The sequence below is a fragment of the Poeciliopsis prolifica genome, unplaced genomic scaffold (genome assembly GCF_027474105.1).
Source record: "Poeciliopsis prolifica strain line A6 unplaced genomic scaffold, Auburn_PproV2 SCAFFOLD036, whole genome shotgun sequence".
NCBI classification, from domain to species: Eukaryota; Metazoa; Chordata; class Actinopteri; order Cyprinodontiformes; family Poeciliidae; genus Poeciliopsis; species Poeciliopsis prolifica.
This window is the reverse complement of record NW_026562411.1, coordinates 888898-907534: the sequence shown is the minus strand read 5'-3', so window position 1 is coordinate 907534 and position 18637 is coordinate 888898. Positions and strand designations below refer to the sequence as shown.

Sequence of the window (18637 nt, the reverse complement as noted above, 5' to 3'; positions counted from 1 at the left end):
CAGCTTCCGGCGGACGGGGATTTCTTTCTGATCCCACCGGAAGTCGCAATCACTGCAGCCTCAAGTCTCGTGACTCATTTTCACGACTCTGCGAGAACCACGTGATTCCCCAGAAACCCTGAAGCGCATTTACAGAGAGTCACGCTGACTCACAACCTCCGGTTTCCTCTCCAAAATAAAAGCTCCGAACCGGGAACTCTGGCAGTGTTATGCGTGTCTGGCCTGTGGGGGCCCAATGAGCTGAGATGACAGGCTGATATTAAGGAGAAAATTTATTTAGAAAAACTTTTTACAGAGAACTTCAGTAATATTGGACCTCAAATTACAACAACATTAAATAAAAACATTAAAGATGTTTTGGTTCCTTTAAACATGAACGAACAACATGAAATATTTATGATGTTTAGTTTTGAAGAGAAACGTTGAGGATTCACTCTGAGTACGGAGAGCTCATCTGGAAACAGAAAGAGAACAAACTTATTCTCAGAGAAATAAAAATACACCATAAAACACATCAGAAACACTGAACATGTCAATTAAAAAACATAAATAAGAATTTGGTTTCCTGTCAGGACAGTTTATAGGAGAAAACAAGACGAAGAACCATAAAAATATTAATGTCCCATATCCACAATAAATCTTTCATAATAATAATGTTGAGTTTGGAGAAAGATTCATATCCTGGATATACATTTCTTTTCTTTTCAAGAATTTATTTCTTCCGACTAATTTATTTAGGTTATGAATCAATATGACTAATTCTTATGTGTGCATTCTGAAGGTCACGCCTCTCATTTTCTATTCATTTCACCCCTTTAAGACTTTAAATTACCGTAATGCACCATGTATGAGTTTTAAATGAGTAAAAATTAATTGTTAATTAAAAACAAAGACAAATTCTGACATAAATAAATGTTTTTAAAAGCTTCTCTGCTGTGATTTGGTTAAAACCCTGACAGGAACCACAGAGGTTATTATCTATTGATATTATCAGTTATTAGCTGATAATCAGCTTCTTTAAAGTTTTTATTATTTCAGTTTTTAGGACATAAAGAGGAAACATGTTAACTCTGACATATTGGAAAAATAAATTATAAAAATAATCAAATGAATAAATCTTCCACTGAAGCTCTATTAATTTAAAACTGTAAAGATAAGACTACATGGCCACTGGGGGGCGATGCGGTGGCCTCTGCCGCCCTGGGCCCCCTCTGCTCTGGATGAACCCCTGGAGAACGCGGCGCGTGGAAACTCACGGTGTCGATGTCGAAGCACAGGTGCTCACTGAGCATGTCGAACTCTCCGGGCGTCATGGGCGGCTCCGGAGACGGGCAGGAGCGCGGCGTGGAGCTAGCTTCTGATCTGGATCACAGAACGGGAGACGTTTCACTGCAAAGCTCTCAAACCGGATCAGATCAAGATTCCTCCTCAAACCGTCACCAACATGGGTTCGTTTAGAGCAGGGGTGTCAAACTCATTTTGGTTCTGGATCAGATCCAGATCATGAATGCTCTTAAAGGGCCGGTGTTGATAAAACCTGTTCACAAACTGTTAAAATATCAATGAATCCTTACAATTAAATATTATTATGATCATCTTTCAGTCCCTCCAGAATTTCATGATTCTTTTTGGGATGTTTGCAATAAAAATGAGTGTTTGTGGTACTAATTTGGAAATATTTACGCTTATTTATGATGTAAATGTGACTTTTTATCACTCGCTCTCATTTAAGGTTTTGACAATTTTTGAGAAACATCTGCAATAAACTCCCAATTATGTTTTAGCGCAACAATTCACAAATTATTGTGGATTTCCAGATTAATTCTCAAGAAACTGGAGGGACTGAGTAAACTATAAAAACTACATTGATTTGATTGATAAAATAATATTTAAGCACACTTAGTGTTTAATCTAGAATCCAAAGGGCCACATAAACAGTTACAGCGGGCCAGATTTGGCCCACGGGCCTTGAGTTTGACACATTTAGAGAGAGAAAATGGAGCGAGAGCTTCAGCTAAAACCATGTAGCCTGTAGCCTAGCCGCTAATGCAGCTAATGAGAGTTATAGTCTTTTCTGTGGAGGACTCACCGCAGCTCGGAGATGGGGATCAGAGTTGACGGGATATATGGATAGACTGAGAACAGAGAGAGGTCAAAGGTCAGAGCTGAAGATTCATGGTGACATGAAAACATCAATGCTAATGGGCTATAACACCATTGTATTTAGCATAAGCTAATAACTTAATTTTGTTTGATTTAATGAAGTTGTTTATCTTGTAGTAATGTTGTCCCATGATGCTGGTTGTTTGTTTACATATTCTAAGAATCTGTTTCTTGATTTATCTGAAATCTAATCCTCCAAAGTGAAACTGCTCAAGCCGGCTGGTAGAACACTGACTACTCAGAGGTACTCCACCCAACCCCAATCAAAGCAAACATGTATGAACTCAGTGCTAGTGTCTTGCCTTTGCTGGGCTGGCTGTTGTAGAGCCGTCCGAAGGCCTCGTTTGGGAATGTCGGGATACAGGAACTTGAGCGGGTTTTCCGGAACGCCGCCATTTGAGATCACCTTGTAGTCACGTATGATGTCAGCGAATGGGAGCGCGCTCAGGCGGTTCTTGGTGTACGGCTCCACGGAGTTGAACTTTACGTCCCCTATTGGACAAAGCGACAGTTAATGAGACAAGAGAAGAAGAAAACTGGCAGATAATCAGAAAGTGGAACCACAAATCACTGAGCGTCTTCAGTTTCTCAGGCGTTTCATTGGACGCTAGCAGCTTATTAGCTACTCTGAGCAAACTTAGCTCTAACATTAACTAATGTTAAGCTAACATTAACTAATGTTAGCTTCTATTAATTACTATACTACTAAAACAATTAGCTTCTACAAATTACTATGTTGATATAGAGCTTTAGCATTAGCTTTCACTAAATACCAAGTTGGTAGTTCATTAGCAGAGCTAATTTCTATGACTAGTACTTTATGGTTTAGCTAGCAGTGGTAGCCACTGCTGAAGCTAAGAAAACGAAGAAAGGTTTGGATGCTGACACTGAAATTTATGTGTGAGTGTGTATGACTGTGTGTTTGTGTTTATATGTTTATATGTGTGTGTGAATGAGAGAGACTGTGTTTATGTGACTGTGTGTTTGTGTTTATGTGTGTGTGTGACACTTGTGTTTATGTGTGTGTGTGCGTTTCCCTCTCCACCCACCGCTGTCGCTGTGCTCCACCCAGGTGAAGGTGATTCCTCCCAGGTGACTCTCGCTGAAGCGCAGCAGAAAGGTTCCGGGCTGGCGGTCCTTCAGCAGAGCGCGCTCCATCTCTTTGCTCACAAAGCCCATGATGAAGCTGCAGACAGAAAATCACCTCCATCACTTCTTCTTCTGCCTCCAGGGTTTTTCTGTAGAATCTATTGTTCCAGCTGTGAAGCTACAGAGCGTTTTGCTCTGCGCCACTTCTCTGTACGGCCCGAACAATGAAGCAAAGCAGAAATAATCTGGGGAGATTACAGGAAGCTGCAGTTCCTCAGCTCAGATTAAACTGCCTTTAAAAGCTGCTGCTGTAAAATGAAGACAGGAAACTGATTTCATAAACATCACAGCGATCTGATAAAGCTTTACACCACCGAGGTTCCTCACTTTTCCTCAACTTTTGTATTTATGTAACTGACCAGCACAAAGTGGAGAGAATCCAGGAAATGAGTCCTGATTTTTACTTTCCTGGACACACAGCAAGAAACATGGCAGTGGCAGCATCATGCTGTGGGAAGCAGGTCAGGTTAAAGTTAAATCCTGACAGGTAAACCTGTTAGAAGCTGCAGGGTCCAGCTTCACTTATGATGGGACAGTTTAGAACATGGGTCGAATGGTCTAGTCAAAGTCCAGACATGAGTCCAGGTGGGATTCTGTAAGAAGACTTGAAACCTGATTTTCTCCGATGTTTTCCATCTGATTTAACTGACTGAGCTGAGATGTTTACAAGAACAGAATAAACTCAGGACGGAATTTAAAAATCAAATTTTTCCGATTTTTTTCAGCTCAGCAGAAACTGAGCAGAACGTTTTATGAAAATATCTGTAACATCCACCAGGCTGACGGAGGCGACGGGGTCTTACTTCTCGTTCCAGACCGGCAGCAGGTGCTTCTTGATGAGCTCCAGGATGGAATCCAGCCACATCCAGAAACTGAACGGCTTTCCAGGAATGTTCTCCTGTGGAGGACAGAGAGCAGAAGGAGCGACAGAGGGAAGAACAGCACACTGAGGTCACATTGAGGTCACACTGAGGTCGGTCTGAGGTCACACTGAGGTCGGTCTGAGGTCACACTGAGGTCGGTCTGAGGTCACACTGAGGTCGGTCTGAGGTCGGTCTGAGGTCACACTGAGGTCGGTCTGAGGTCACACTGAGGTCAGTACCTTAGCAAACTTGGACCAGGATACTTGGTAATCCCCACATGAGGCTTGCTGACCTGCAGAACACAGAAAACAGCAGAAATATCACTAGATTATAATCTGTTCATATTTTTCTTTTCTCATATTTCGTAGTTTATTATTTATTAAAATGTCTCTGCATAGAGTTAAGTAAAACCAGAGAAACCAACTCAGAGCAGAAGCTGTTTGGTGCGACAGAGAGTTATCCTCCATCTTTGTAACTTTTATAAAAAAATATTTTTTAAATATTTGAAGCTGTCACAATGTTGTGACGTTTGTTATGAGACAGAAAATCTGAAAAAAATTGAGGATTTCCTCTTTCTTCCAGCGCCAACTAGAAATAACCAATCAGAGCCAGGAGGCGGGACTTAGCTCTGTATATCATCCTCTGTTTGTGAATGCTAAATCTAGTTAGCATAGGACTGATGACAGTGGACAAGTTTTCCTGTAACGATAAGTTGTTCCTCCACCATTAGCACATTTAGCAACGAGTACATGAGGTGATTGGCAGCGCTAAACCCTGCCTCCTCGCTCTGATTGGTTGTTTTTGTTGCAGGTTGATGTGTTCTCAGATGTGTTGCTGTAGCTTTAGCCGCTCCAGGCGCGTACCCAGCAGCTTTTCGCCCAGCATGTCCAGCTGCTCCTTGTTGAGGCCGCGGCCGGCGAAGGTGGAGAACTGCCAGCTGAGAACCTCAGACAGCTGGGTCCAGCTGGCGCGGGGGTTCCCAAAGAAGCCCAGGTTCTGTACGGAAAACACAAGTCAGCAAAATCAAACTGAGGGCTACGGCTATGGCTTAGCATAAAATTCACCACACTTACATCTCTGAATACATTTTAACATCAGATTTATAGTTAGCTTCAGTTTGACTAAAGCTAACTGCTGACTAGCTGGTTAGTGTGTATGGCTAAAGTTTTGAGCGGCTAATGGTTTCACCCGCGGCTCGTCGGTCAGCAGGTTGTACCACATGACGGAGGCCCAGCCGCCCGGCAGCTGGCTCACGTTGGAGATTACCACCAGTGGCAGCGAACATGTCTGGGGAGAGGAGAGCAGAAATGAGCGACAGCAGCAGCCGGCGCGTGGCGAAGGAAACGACCTCTGACCTCCAGGTCGACGGCGAGGCCCTGCACGGTGAAGCAGGCCTCGAAGCTCAGCGAGTGAAGTTCCTCTGTCACAGAGAGCAGGCCCTGAAACACACCAGCCATCAGCATCCAACCCAGTCCACACTGAGGCCCTGCAGGGGCCTCCACTTTAACCAATCAGAGCCAGGAGGCGGGGCTAATCGCTGTCAGTCATCCTCGTATACTGGCTGCTAACGGTGGAGAAACAACATACTGTTAAAGGAAAACCAGTTAGCAACGATGCTAACTATCTTAGCATCACACCGTGCTATGCGAGATGCAGTGTAGCAGAGTTATTGACAGCACTAAACCACGCCCCCAGGCTCTGATTGGTTGTTTCTAGTAAGTGCTGGGAGGAGCAGAGGAGCCGAATCTGTCAGGTAGTTTCAACAAATGTGTTAAAAAATATATTTCATAAAGCTACATTCTGCAGATAACTGGCTTTCACTTTAATGTCTGGTTTATTACTTAATTTACTAAACTCGACCAAATAGATTCAGATTTTATGTATTTCTATTTACTGTAGTAACCGGTAACTTTGTGGATCCGCTCTGCAAGCATCTGGACATGGTTCTGATCCGTTCAGCTACAGGCAGCGTCCCGTCTATTTTATGATGCTTTCTGTGTTTCTAGCTGCCATTTTCTGGTTAATCACTGGATAAACTTCCTTCTTATTATGACTTTGTAGTTTTTGTGCTGCTGCTCGTTTAAAAGTGACCATTTTGGCCTGTGAATGTCTGGATGTGTTTCAGGTCCGGTCACCTCGTTGCCCTTGGTGCCGTTGGTGTACTTCTTCTCTTTCAGCTGCTGTAAAACAAACTCAGTCAGCTTTCAGGCAGCGTTGCAGCAACGCAGGTTGCTCTGCAGTGAACGTTTCCTACCAGGTGTCTGAACTCGACGGAGAGGCAGCCGTTGGAGTAATCCTCGATGTCCATCACTTTCGTGTTGTTGGTGAGGATGAAGAACTGTCTGCTTCTGAGGAGCAAACGGGTCGGAGTCCGACTCAGATTCACGGCCGAAACAGAAAAAACTTTTCTACAAGAAACTTGCAAAGCTCCAGAAATGTCCGAAGTTTCTTCTGGAACATTTCTGAAATGAATCTCCAAATGTTATTTTCTAGCAAATTTTGAGCATTTGAAAACTTTGTCTTGAAGTTTTTTGAGTAATTTAGAAATTTCTGCATTTTTTTCTGCTTGTCATGGACCTCATCAGAATCCCAACAGAACCTTTTGAGGAACCTGGATTGATTATTTCCTAATTTGGTTCAGTTTAATAAAGTTTGAGTTTCTGCATCTGAACATCTCATCCCAGCCTTTCAACCAGAACAGGACTTTGACTAGGCCACTGCAGCACCTTGATTCTCACTGCAGTCTGACTGCATTTAATGAATAGCATGAATGATGGTGGTCATAATGTTCTGCTGCAAACTGACCAGCTGTGTTGCTGTTCTAAAACTAAAGACATGAACGTGTGGCTTCATGTTTGGTGTTTTTCAGGGGAGTTTCTGCTGCAGAAACAAACTCACACTCTGCCGGCTGGAAGGTCCCTGCAGAGACAACGACAGTCTGGTTATCCTCAGGTCAGCAGGTCACAGGTCAGCAGGTCAACACTCAGCAGCACCAAAACTTTCCATACTTATCAAATGTTGTTTTCACTTTTAGCTGATAATCCACTTCAGGAAGTTTGACCAAAAGTCTGAAAGGAGGAGAAGAGATTTGCAGTTTACTTCATTGTGACGGCAGAGGAAGCGCTGCGGCTGCTGGGCTTCAGGTACCGGACTTTGGTGGTGAACTGGACTCCGGTCTTGATGATCAGAGGTTTCTGTGGGTGTGTGGGCATGCAGGGCTGCTTCTCCACCACAAGGAGCTGAAACCAAACCAGACCTTTCAGCTTCACTAAAGACCCATCGGACCGTGTTCCCTGCAACGGGCCGGATCTGATGCTGATGGTGAATTGGTTCTGATCCAAACGGTTCACCTCTTGATCAGGTGGTAGATCAGGTATTTCACTCGCTCCTCCATCTGAGGCTTCTGCAGCGGGATGGGGTCGCTCTCATACGTCACCTTCACCACCAGTTCTCCAGTTTGTCCAGCTGCCGTTTGATCTGGAAGAGGCTCTGTGCCGTCAGCGTGAACCTGAGGTCAAAGGGAGGTCAAAGGGTCAGAGCTGATTCTCGTTTTACAGTTTCACCAATAGAAACATGGCTCACACATTTTACTTTACATAGAAGCTAAAACTGCTAATCATGCCTGCTATTGCTAACCTAGCATAGCTGCATGTTATTCTGGTTGCTGATATCTGAGTTACATTCACAACATTTAGTTTTTAAGTCATTTTGTTTTGAGATTAAATTTATCACTTCATATTTATATGATTAATAAAATGCTTGGACTGGATGCTAACATGCTAACATAGCCTAGCTTAGCATAGAGAGAATATCGCAGGTTTATTTAATATTCTCCATGTTTTCTGTGAATTGAAGGAGATTCTTAAACTAAACCGTGTTGTATGAAAGAAAGAAAATTAAAAACTTTTTTTCTATTTCCCTTTCAGCAATTATAAAATTACTTCTTCGTTCTACTAATATCACATTATTCAGGTATTATTTTGACTTTTTTGTCGTACAATTTTTGACTTGAGTTATTACATTTTATTGCATCATTATGACTATTGTGGTATTAGGAGTTTATTCTCATTATTGCAATTTTTTGTTATATTATTACAACTTATATTATAATGACTTTATTTTTGTGATGTAATCATTTTTCTCAGATGATGTCATTGCTGATATTTTCCATTCATTTATGTAAAACTAAGCAGTAAACATGTTTGTGCTGAGGTTTGTGTTTATTTGGTTATTAAATCAGCTGTTAGGTGTAAACATGTCGGCTCCGCCCGCCGCGCTCAGTTTGCAGGTTATTATGATGATTTCATGCTAATATGAAGTGATGTTGTTGTGCTGCAGCTGTTTACCAGCTCTGCAGCTGCTCCAGCCCCGTCAGCAGCGGCCCACCGATGGCGGCGATCTGCTGCCGCCGTTTCCAGTCCTGCAGCTCCGGTCGCAGCTGAGAGGTCATAAGGTCATCGATCTCTTTGATCACCACGTCCATTTTTGACAGGATCTCCTGAAACCAGAGGAGGAACGAAGAACGAGGAGTTTCAGCTGTGAATGTTGGAGCTGCTGAGGTTTAGTGTCTCTGCTCACCTTCCGTTTAAAGTCCAGCCTGTTGAGCATTTCCTGCAGTCGCGTTATTCCCTGTTTGATCATCTCTGACGTTCTGTCTGCCGATTCTGGAAAATCAAACACGTGAATATTCAGCGTTTCCTTCCAGCCGTCCAGATCCTGGGAGCGGCGCTCACCTCGTGACTGAAGAGTCTTGTAGCAGAAATCGAAATCGTCCTGCATGTCCTCGATGTTTTTCACCGCCTGGTCCATCAGCTGCAGACAAACGATTCGTTTTTATCAGAGCTGATATTCCCAGCCTGTTTCGCTGCAGGTGTGCTCGGCTACCTGGACGCTGTTCCTGATGATGCTCACTCGGTTGTCCATGTTCTTCTGTCTCTCAAAGGCCACAGAGTTCTGCAGCGACTGCTCCAGCGCGCCCTGCAAAAACATCCGGCAACTGCATCAACGACTCACATTCCTTCATTTTCTGCTCCTAAACTCTGGAAGCTGAGAAACATTAGATAAATACACAGGAGTGAAGTAATTGTGATTCAATGTTCTGTGAAGCCAAACTGATCTGAGGAGGTTGTGAAAAAAATGTTATTATTATTGCAATTTCAAAGACTATCTGCATTTCACAGCTGCAGTAAATATTCCAGCCCCTTTGTGGCCCTGATGTATTTAATAAAACCTCAGTAAAGCTGCAGGTCTATGAATCACATTTAAAAAATCAAACTTTCCTCCTGTTTGGATTTATCAAACATTTGTGTTGAAATATTTGTGTGCAGTAATTTGATGAAAGAAGAGACATTTTATTTTGAAGGGTCACATGTCGTTAGTTCATCAGAGACAAACGCAGCATCAGGGGTAAACGCAGCATCAGAGATAAACGCAGCATCAGAGACAAACGCAGCATCAGAGATAAACGCAGCATCAGAGATAAACGCAGCATCAGAGACAAACGCAGCATCAGAGGTAAACGCAGCATCAGGGATAAACGCAGCATCAGGGATAAACGCAGCATCAGAGATAAACGCAGCATCAGAGGTAAACGCAGCATCAGGGATAAACGCAGCATCAGAGGTAAACGCAGCATCAGAGATAAACGCAGCATCAGAGATAAACGCAGCATCAGAGATAAACGCAGCATCAGAGATAAATGCCGCATAAGAGATAAACGCAGCATCAGAGGTAAACGCAGCATCAGAGGTAAATGCAGCATCAGGCCCCGAGGCCCCAGGCTCTGTCACCAACCTGTTCCTGTGTGCAGGTGGTGGCCAGGATCCGCCGCTCCTCCCGCAGGCAGGTGGAGATGACTCTGGCCATTCCTGTGGGGTTGGTTGTGTATTTCCTCTGGAGCCACATTCACAAACAGCAACGTGTTTCAGGTCAGAGCAAAACATTTTGAATAAAACCAAATGAGGAAGTTATTGAATCATTTTCACATAAACTGGTTCAGTATTGTTCTGTTTCCTGTTAATCAGAATATTGTTATGCAACAACAATCAAAACAGACTTCTTATCCATGATGGATGAGTTCATTCTTTACCCACAATGTTTTGCTATAGTTCAGTAAACTGATGTCCCCCTGCTTTCTGCCTGAAGTCCTATTAGACTAAATTAGCCACAGTTAGCAAAACTCAACAGTATTAAACTCAAACCTCCCGTTCATTATGTTGGTCTATTTCTCGACGTGTTGGTTTAGCACTTAGCTCCTCTAAACCTGTTCATGTAGCATGTTAGCTCCTCTAAACTTGTTCATGTAGCATGTTAGCTCCTCTAAACTTGTTCATGTAGCATATTAGCTCCTCTAAACCTTTTCATGTAGCATGTTAGCTCCTCTAAACCTGTTCATGTAGCATGTTAGCTCCTCTAAACCTGTTCATGTAGCATGTTAGCTCCTCTAAACTTGTTCATGTAGCATGTTAGCTCCTCTAAACTTGTTCATGTAGCATATTAGCTCCTCTAAACCTTTTCATGTAGCATGTTCGCTCCTCTAAACCTGTTCATGTAGCATGTTAGCTCCTCTAAACCTGTTCATGTAGCATGTTAGCTCCTCTAAACCTGTTCATGTAGCATGTTAGCTCCTCTAAACTTGTTCATGTAGCATGTTAGCTCCTCTAAACCTGTTCATGTAGCATGTTAGCTCCTCTAAACCTGTTCATGTAGCATGTTAGCTCCTCTAAACTTGTTCATGAAGCATATTAGCTCCTCTAAACCTTTTCATGTAGCATGTTCGCTCCTCTAAACCTGTTCATGTAGCATGTTTGCTCCTCTAAACCTGTTCATGTAGCATGTTAGCTCCTCTAAACCTGTTCATGTAGCATGTTAGCTCCTCTAAACTTGTTCATGTAGCATGTTAGCTCCTCTAAACTTGTTCATGTAGCATATTAGCTCCTCTAAACTTGTTCATGTAGCATGTTAGCTCCTTTAAACCTGTTCATGTAGCATGTTAGCTCCTCTAAACCTGTTCATGTAGCATGTTAGCTCCTCTAAACTTGTTCATGAAGCATATTAGCTCCTCTAAACCTTTTCATGTAGCATGTTCGCTCCTCTAAACCTGTTCATGTAGCATGTTCGCTCCTCTAAACCTGTTCATGTAGCATGTTAGCTCCTCTAAACCTGTTCATGTAGCATGTTAGCTCCTCTAAACTTGTTCATGTAGCATGTTAGCTCCTCTAAACTTGTTCATGTAGCATATTAGCTCCTCTAAACCTTTTCATGTAGCATGTTAGCTCCTCTAAACCTGTTCATGTAGCATGTTAGCTCCTCTAAACCTGTTCATGTAGCATGTTAGCTCCTCTAAACTTGTTCATGTAGCATGTTAGCTCCTCTAAACTTGTTCATGTAGCATATTAGCTCCTCTAAACCTTTTCATGTAGCATGTTAGCTCCTCTAAACCTGTTCATGTAGCATGTTAGCTCCTCTAAACTTGTTCATGTAGCATGTTAGCTCCTCTAAACCTTCATGTAGCATGTTAGCTCCTCTAAACCTGTTCATGTAGCATGTTAGCTCCTCTAAACCTGTTCATGTAGCATGTTAGCTCCTCTAAACCTGTTCATGTAGCATGTTAGCTCCTCTAAACCTGTTCATGTAGCATGTTAGCTCCTCTAAACCTGTTCATGTAGCATGTTAGCTCCTCTAAACTTGTTCATGTAGCATGTTAGCTCCTCTAAACTTGTTCATGAAGCATATTAGCTCCTCTAAACCTTTTCATGTAGCATGTTAGCTCCTCTAAACCTGTTCATGTAGCATGTTAGCTCCTCTAAAGGAAGGAAGTTCATTTACCCCCTCAGGAAACCAGACTTTGATCCGTGATCACTGATCAAACGTGTTTACTTTGTGACGTCGAGTCGACTGAACATCTTTGTATTCTTGTGTTTTGTGAAGCTTTCATGGTTTTTCCCTGAAGAAATCTGAAAGGCTACTAAATGTTTTTCATTCACAAATGTCATTTTCTTAAAGCAAAAGCATTTTTCCCAGTTTTCTCTGCTGCCTGTTCTTCTCAACCAGATGCAGAACTAGATCACCTGATAAACCACCTGAAAGCTTTAATGCTGTTTTTGTTCTTTTTGTTTTGTTGTTTAGTCTGGAAACATCCTGGTCGACTTTTTAGGTTTCATCTTTGTTATATTTGATGTTATCAATACATTAAGAAAAAATGAAATATCTCCTCAGCATCAGCTCAATATGGTGTTGGAATAGCGATTCTCTTTATCCCGTTTGGCTTTTCTTTCATTATTGGCTATAATCTTTACATAATTGTGGTTTTCTTGCTTTGGTTTTGTTGTTTCTGCTAATAGAAACATTTATGATTGGGCCTGAAGTCAAAGGAAGTCCAGGTCCAGCATCACAGGTGTCCAGGTGTTTCCTCCTTATTAAACCGTTGCCATTGTTACATCTGCTTGTGATTGGCTGGTCTTGCGGTCACTCCAGAGCTGAACTCTCAGGTCAGATTATATATTTAAAAAGAAAAGTTACAAACTAATTTCATCAAAACTCTGAAGTTCTCTCAAAGCTGCTAGTTTTGCAAACTGTTTCGATTCTCCAGCGACAAAAATCAACGACATGAACATTTACAAATTAGGCTTGAGGAAATTTTGCCACCACAAACTTTCCCACAGCTGTATTTTTACCACGATGAGCTTCTGCTTGACATTTACGCCCAGAGCGAGGCGCCGGCCGGCCCATTCAGAAAAACCAGAACTTTTCTCTGCGGAAAATTCACCCACAGGCGTGACGAAGCTTTCATCACCAGCGGAAAATCAAATGTCATCGGATCACCTCCACCAGAGCAGCCGGGAACGTTTTTGCTTCCAGCATCAAATGAAGGCTCTCTGTTCGCTTCTGGCTTTACCTCTAACTAACGCCTAACCCTAACCCCTAACCCCTAACCCCTAACCTCTAACCATAACCCTGCCGAAAAACAAACTCCCAGCAAAAACATCGACCATCCTTTCAAAACCAATCAAACGAAAAGCAAAAAGTCTCAGTTTTGGTCCTTGTTGTGCTGCTTCAAATCTACAGAAACACAACAGCAGCAGAAAACCACCAACGCCACAGAGCTCAGGAGTATCTGCTTCCTCTGCAACATGTTCGCTTTGACACAAACATCGAGCTGACAGGAAGCCGCGAGGCGCCACGGCCCGGTTCTGCAAAGGTGAAGAACTTTTCAAGAACAAAACACATGCGCTCATGTTTCTGATGTTTCCTCAACCAAACGTCCTGCAGGACTCCTCAGATTAAACCTGCTCTGAAGTCCAGTGGAGCAGCGTGAAGGCCTGCAGCCACACATTTAAAGCTCATTTCAAGCAAACATGAACTAGATTTTACTTCCTTTTCTGTCCCACAGTCTGTGCAGCAAACTGCGTCCTGCTGCTTCTGCTAACTGCAGGTCGGCTCGGCGCTGAGCCGCTGACCTGGTTCTGATGCCAGAACCGTTTCAGGAGGAATGAACTGCTTTCTGTACGGATGAGTAAACGTTTCATGGTGATGCTCATGAAAGTACCGAAAAACCTTTTCCTGTCAGTGAAGATAGATTACCGTAAATCCAGGCAGAATTCTTTACTGGAAATCTGTAGAAATGATTTAACGCTTCCAGCAGCTCATCTTTCTAAATATCAGTAAAAAACTAAAACTGAATCCGTTTCAGAGCTTCTTCCACTGAACACGCTGCCGCTAATCTGCTAATAGCGGCGCTAAGTTTTCACTCAGTGATTCAGAGGTTTTAACTTTGAAAACAAAATTAGTGCTATAAAGCTTTAGCATTAGCCTCCCCTAATTATGGTTATTTAGAGATTTAGCATTAGCTTCATTAATTGGTATTGTTAGCTTCCACTAATTACTATGTTGGTTTAGTGTTTTAGTGTTAGCTTCCTCGCTAACATCCATTAGCATTAGCTGAGCTAATGTTTATGATTGGTATTTTAGCATTAGACCTGTTAGCTAGCACTGGTAGCCGCTAGCTCCTTTTCTGTCCCTGTTGCCTTTCCATACTTTGCTGCGCTAATAAACGGCTAGCTCTCTGTTTACCTTCAGAATCGGAGATTCTGGTCCGTTTAGACGGATCCAGCATCAATGCTGAGAATCTCCAGTTGGTGGAAAATGTATTTTAAAAATGTCAATTTCCACTGAGTTGCTTTTTGTTTCTCTGTGAGTGAAGTGATCTGATGCCTGGGCGTCGTCTGCTCTGCAGTTGAAGCTGAATTTAGTTTCTCTCAGGATGAGATTCTAGGTTTTATTCTTCCTGTGGTCATGAATCAGACAACATGCTGCAGAGCATGATGATCTTAACAACAGGAAAACTCAGAAACAGGAAGGAGAAAGAAACGTGAAGCTCCTGGAAACCAGGTAACTGAATTCCTGAGGTTTGAGGTGAAAGGTCATCTTTTAATGTAAAACCAGAAACAAAGCCGGAGTTGTAACCTGGGTTACCTGCAGCTGCTGCTGAATGATTTTCATGTTGTGTCTTTGCAGGAAGTTCTGCTCCTGCGATCGGACCTTTTCCAGCTGCGTCTGCAGGTTGGTGAACAGAACCGAAGCCATGGACTCGTCGTTGACCGCAGAATCCCTGAAACCACAGGAAGAGCAGCGAGATTCAGCCGCTGGTCGCAGATTCATCTGGGGTCTCAGAAACGCCATATTTTAAGTCCGCTTGTATAAAAATGAACTTTGCATCAAAGTTTGAGTAAATATATACAAACTTTTTCAAAATGTGCAGCGGCCACCAAACTTTTTCGTGGACAAAAGTTGCTGTTTTAGTGATTTGATGTTTATTTAAATGCTGATTTCTTCTGGTCTAAAGGAGAATAAATCATTTTATCTCGTTGAAATGAGAATAGTTTGGGTTCTAATCAGGTTCTGCTGAATTTGTTTCTCTGGCAGTTAAAGAAATATGTCAGAAAATAAAAAGTTTAAGAAACTAATCCTGTCAGAACGGTTTGATGATTGTTTACATCAAAATATTTTAAAGTTATTTCAGCGGCTTTGATTCATATTTCAAACTTTTTCATTATTGTTTGTTTTTTGGAGGCGTTTCTTTGTTTCTAACTGAATCTTTGTTTACGTCTTTATGTGATGATGTAATAATATTTTCAGTCACCTGCTCAGGTGAAGGGCAGAACAGTCTCACCTGAGTGAACTTTGACCTCTCTGGGGGGAGCAGGCCTCAGATGAGTTGAGACGTTTTAACCATAATTTACTGATTGAATTTGTTATTTTGCTGCTTTTCTTGGTGAATTAATTTGTTTATTTTTGTTTCGCTGTTTGAGTGAATTTCAGTTTTTGATTTGATCTGAATACAAATTTGTTCTAAAATCTACTTATTGGTAACTTTTCATAGCCTCTTCATCTTGATAACCTCCACAGCATGCTCATCCCACCACCGTGTTCCTCTGTGGGAACGCTGCGTTTTTATGAAACTGTGACCCGAAACCGATGGTTTCATCGGGTCATAAAGATTCTGCAGAAGGCGTTGAGAGATTTTATCTGGTCCTGGATGTTTCCTTCAGTCTCTACATGATGTCTGGTTATTTAGAGCAAACGTTTCTGTGCCGGCTGGGATCCCACAGGGCTCAGTGTTTGGGCCACTGATTCTTTGTTGCCTCTTAATTCCACTTCTATGCTGATGACTGTCGGGTTTATAAAAGGAGAATAGATAACTCAATATTTCAGCAAAATCTTTCAAATACAGAAACTTGAGAGCAGATGTTCCTGGTGGTTGTGTTACAAAAAGAATAAAAACAAAGCAAAAACAAAACGCTAGTTGCTGAAATATTCAAGATGTAATTTTAAAGATGGATGTCAAGGAAAATTCCTTCCTGCACTAAAACTTTAAGTATTTATTTCAGATTAATGCTTCTGGTGTCAAGTAATGGACACAGAAATCATATTACTGATCAGTTTTGATGATTCAAGATGGCTGCCGTATTTGTCATGGAAGATTTGGCCAGATATTGTCAATTAGTTGAATGAGTTCAGTGTGAAATCGTTCTGCATCTCTAACTGTTGCTGAATCTGATTCTGTTTCTTTTTAACCAGAGTCTGAGCCGAAGGCCTGAAGGCAGGAACTGAACTCAGCATGAGAACCCGAGATCCGTCAGCAAGACGGCTTCAGTGAACAGTTCAGTTTAGTGAACAGTTCAGTTTAGTGAACGGTTCAGTTTATTGAACAGTTCAGTTTAGTGAACGGTTCAGTTTAGTGAACAGTTCAGTTTAGTGAACAGTTCAGTTTAGTGAACGGTTCAGTTTAGTGAACGGTTCAGTTTATTGAACGGCTCAGTTTAGTGAACAGTTCAGTTTAGTGAACGGTTCAGTTTATTGAACAGTTCAGTTTAGTGAACAGCTCAGTTTATTGAACGGCTCAGTTTAGTGAACAGTTCAGTTTAGTGAACAGTTCAGTTTAGTGAACGGTTCAGTTTAGTGAACAGCTCAGTTTATTGAACAGTTCAGTTTAGTGAACAGCTCAGTTTATTGAACGGCTCAGTTTAGTGAACAGTTCAGTTTAGTGATGAGTTTTGTTAACGCCTGAGATCTTATGTCTTGTATTTGTTTTCCTGCTGAAGCCATTTTGAGGAGAGAGAAAGTAAATATATGATCATATTTTATATGACAGTAAAAATATTCATAAAAACCGAAACAAACTGAAATTTCATCAAACTGTGGTTACTTTTAGAAAAACTACATTAATTATCACAAGGCTCTTAAAATATCAAAGTTTGATTTAGTTTCAGATTAAGTAAAAGTCATTTGTAATAATATAGTTATTGGTTTTGTTTCTTATCTCATTTTGTTTTTTTCTTTTTGAAAAACACAAAACACAGATTTCATTATTATTTGTCAAGTTTTTCTTCAGACTTTTCATGATTTTTCTTTGTTTTGGTTCAACAGCTGATCATTTTCTGACCCCATTAAACAAACTGTAAATGGGGACAAAGATTCATTTTTAAAATTTCTGTTTTTATTTTCTTGATCTTTAATATTGAACAAAGAAACAGAAAGAATCTGTTTTTGTTGAATCTGCTGTTTTGTCAGAATATTGTGAATAGAAAATGTGATTTAATAGATTTCCTGTTGGAGTTTCAAACAATTCATAAATAGTTTGAATCTGAAGGGTCTTTTCACTCAGGAGGATCATGAATGTTTTATTAAACCTGACCACAGGTCAAACGACAGAAGGAAATGTTTTACTGTAAATGTTCCTGTTTCTGGAGGATCTAACAGCAGGAATTTAAACTTGGCTCAATTCCAGTTAATGACACGATTACAAGCAGGAATCACAGGAGGTTACAGGAATTTCATCTCTGAGGAAGATCGTTAAATATTCAGCAGAAATTGGTTCTTAAATCCAAATCCTCTGCAGATGATTTTATATTTACTGTAAAAAGTTGAATTATTCTCAAACTTGTGAGACTTTTAATCCAGTTAATTTGATCCGTTTCTTTACATGTCAAGCCGACACGCTGCCATGTTCAGGGCTGCAGTCGATGCAGCAGAACCGACCCGAGTCGGACTCACCAGTCCTGGGACTCGATCCAGCCGGCCAGGCCCTGCCGGATGTCCATGGGGAAGTTGTCATCGTACAGGTAGTCCACCTGCTCCAGGAGCCTCATCTCCAGCTGCTGGACCTGCTTCCACTGGCTCATTCTGCTTCTGGCTCAGGGTCAGAGGTCACGGTCCTTCAGAAAGCTGGCTCTGCTGCTCTCTTCAGATGATCCTGGGTGTCAGAGCGCTGTTTCCTCGTCTGTCCCTGCCAGCATGTGCGCCTGCTTCTGTCAGAGGTTTCAGTTTTACAGTGCGCTGCGTCCAGGAAGAGAACCTCTGACTGCTGTCGCTCAGCAGGAAGCCGGCCCATCCCCCGCCACGCGTTGGCCCGCAGGTTTCACCCCCCGCTGTTCCACTCCCACAGAAAAACAGCCCAGCAGAGCAATAAAACCAGAAACTTCAACCAAATCACAGGAAATCAGAGTCTATGGAGCTCCCAAAGTGCCATTAATTACTGTTTCATTGTGTTTACATTTAGCTCCAAATTAAATAGTTACTTCATTAACTAAATATTTACTTACTAATTACATATTTAGCTTTCTAATTAAATAGCTATCTTGAAACTAAATATGAAGCCCACTAACTAAATATATATTTGTTCTAACTCATTTGCTAGATAATGAAGTTTCAGATCTAAATATTTAGCTAATTATCTTGATTATCTAAGGTTCAGAATAAGTTGCTGACTAATTAATATTTAGTCTGCTGTTAAATATTTAGCACCCAAATAACTTAACTCAATAACTAAATATTTAGATTAAAGTAAACTTTTTGCTTGCTAAATGTTCAGTTTGGAGCTAAATATTTAGCTAGCTTGAACAAGGCAGATATTTCCTGGAGGAGTCATGCTGTGGGACTGCTGTTGTCTCGATTTGCTCTGC

General features: G+C 41.6%; 1 protein-coding gene across 1 annotated transcript; it reads right to left on the bottom strand.

Annotated features, from left to right (window-relative positions):
- Nucleotides 1–254: 254 nt before the first annotated feature.
- Nucleotides 255–17904, bottom strand: LOC129374514 (signal transducer and activator of transcription 4-like). Its single transcript, XM_055052972.1, is given in 25 exon segments — nucleotides 255–454; nucleotides 1257–1362; nucleotides 2090–2135; nucleotides 2466–2506; nucleotides 2508–2655; nucleotides 3213–3349; nucleotides 4116–4210; nucleotides 4415–4467; nucleotides 5039–5171; nucleotides 5364–5462; nucleotides 5531–5614; nucleotides 6311–6355; nucleotides 6430–6523; nucleotides 7074–7094; nucleotides 7184–7243; nucleotides 7323–7414; nucleotides 7519–7631; nucleotides 7634–7683; nucleotides 8522–8673; nucleotides 8754–8839; nucleotides 8909–8987; nucleotides 9060–9152; nucleotides 9969–10067; nucleotides 14649–14784; nucleotides 17730–17904. Coding segments are annotated over 25 exon segments (2214 nt in total). The 5' UTR covers nucleotides 17858–17904; the 3' UTR covers nucleotides 255–430.
- Nucleotides 17905–18637: the final 733 nt, after the last annotated feature.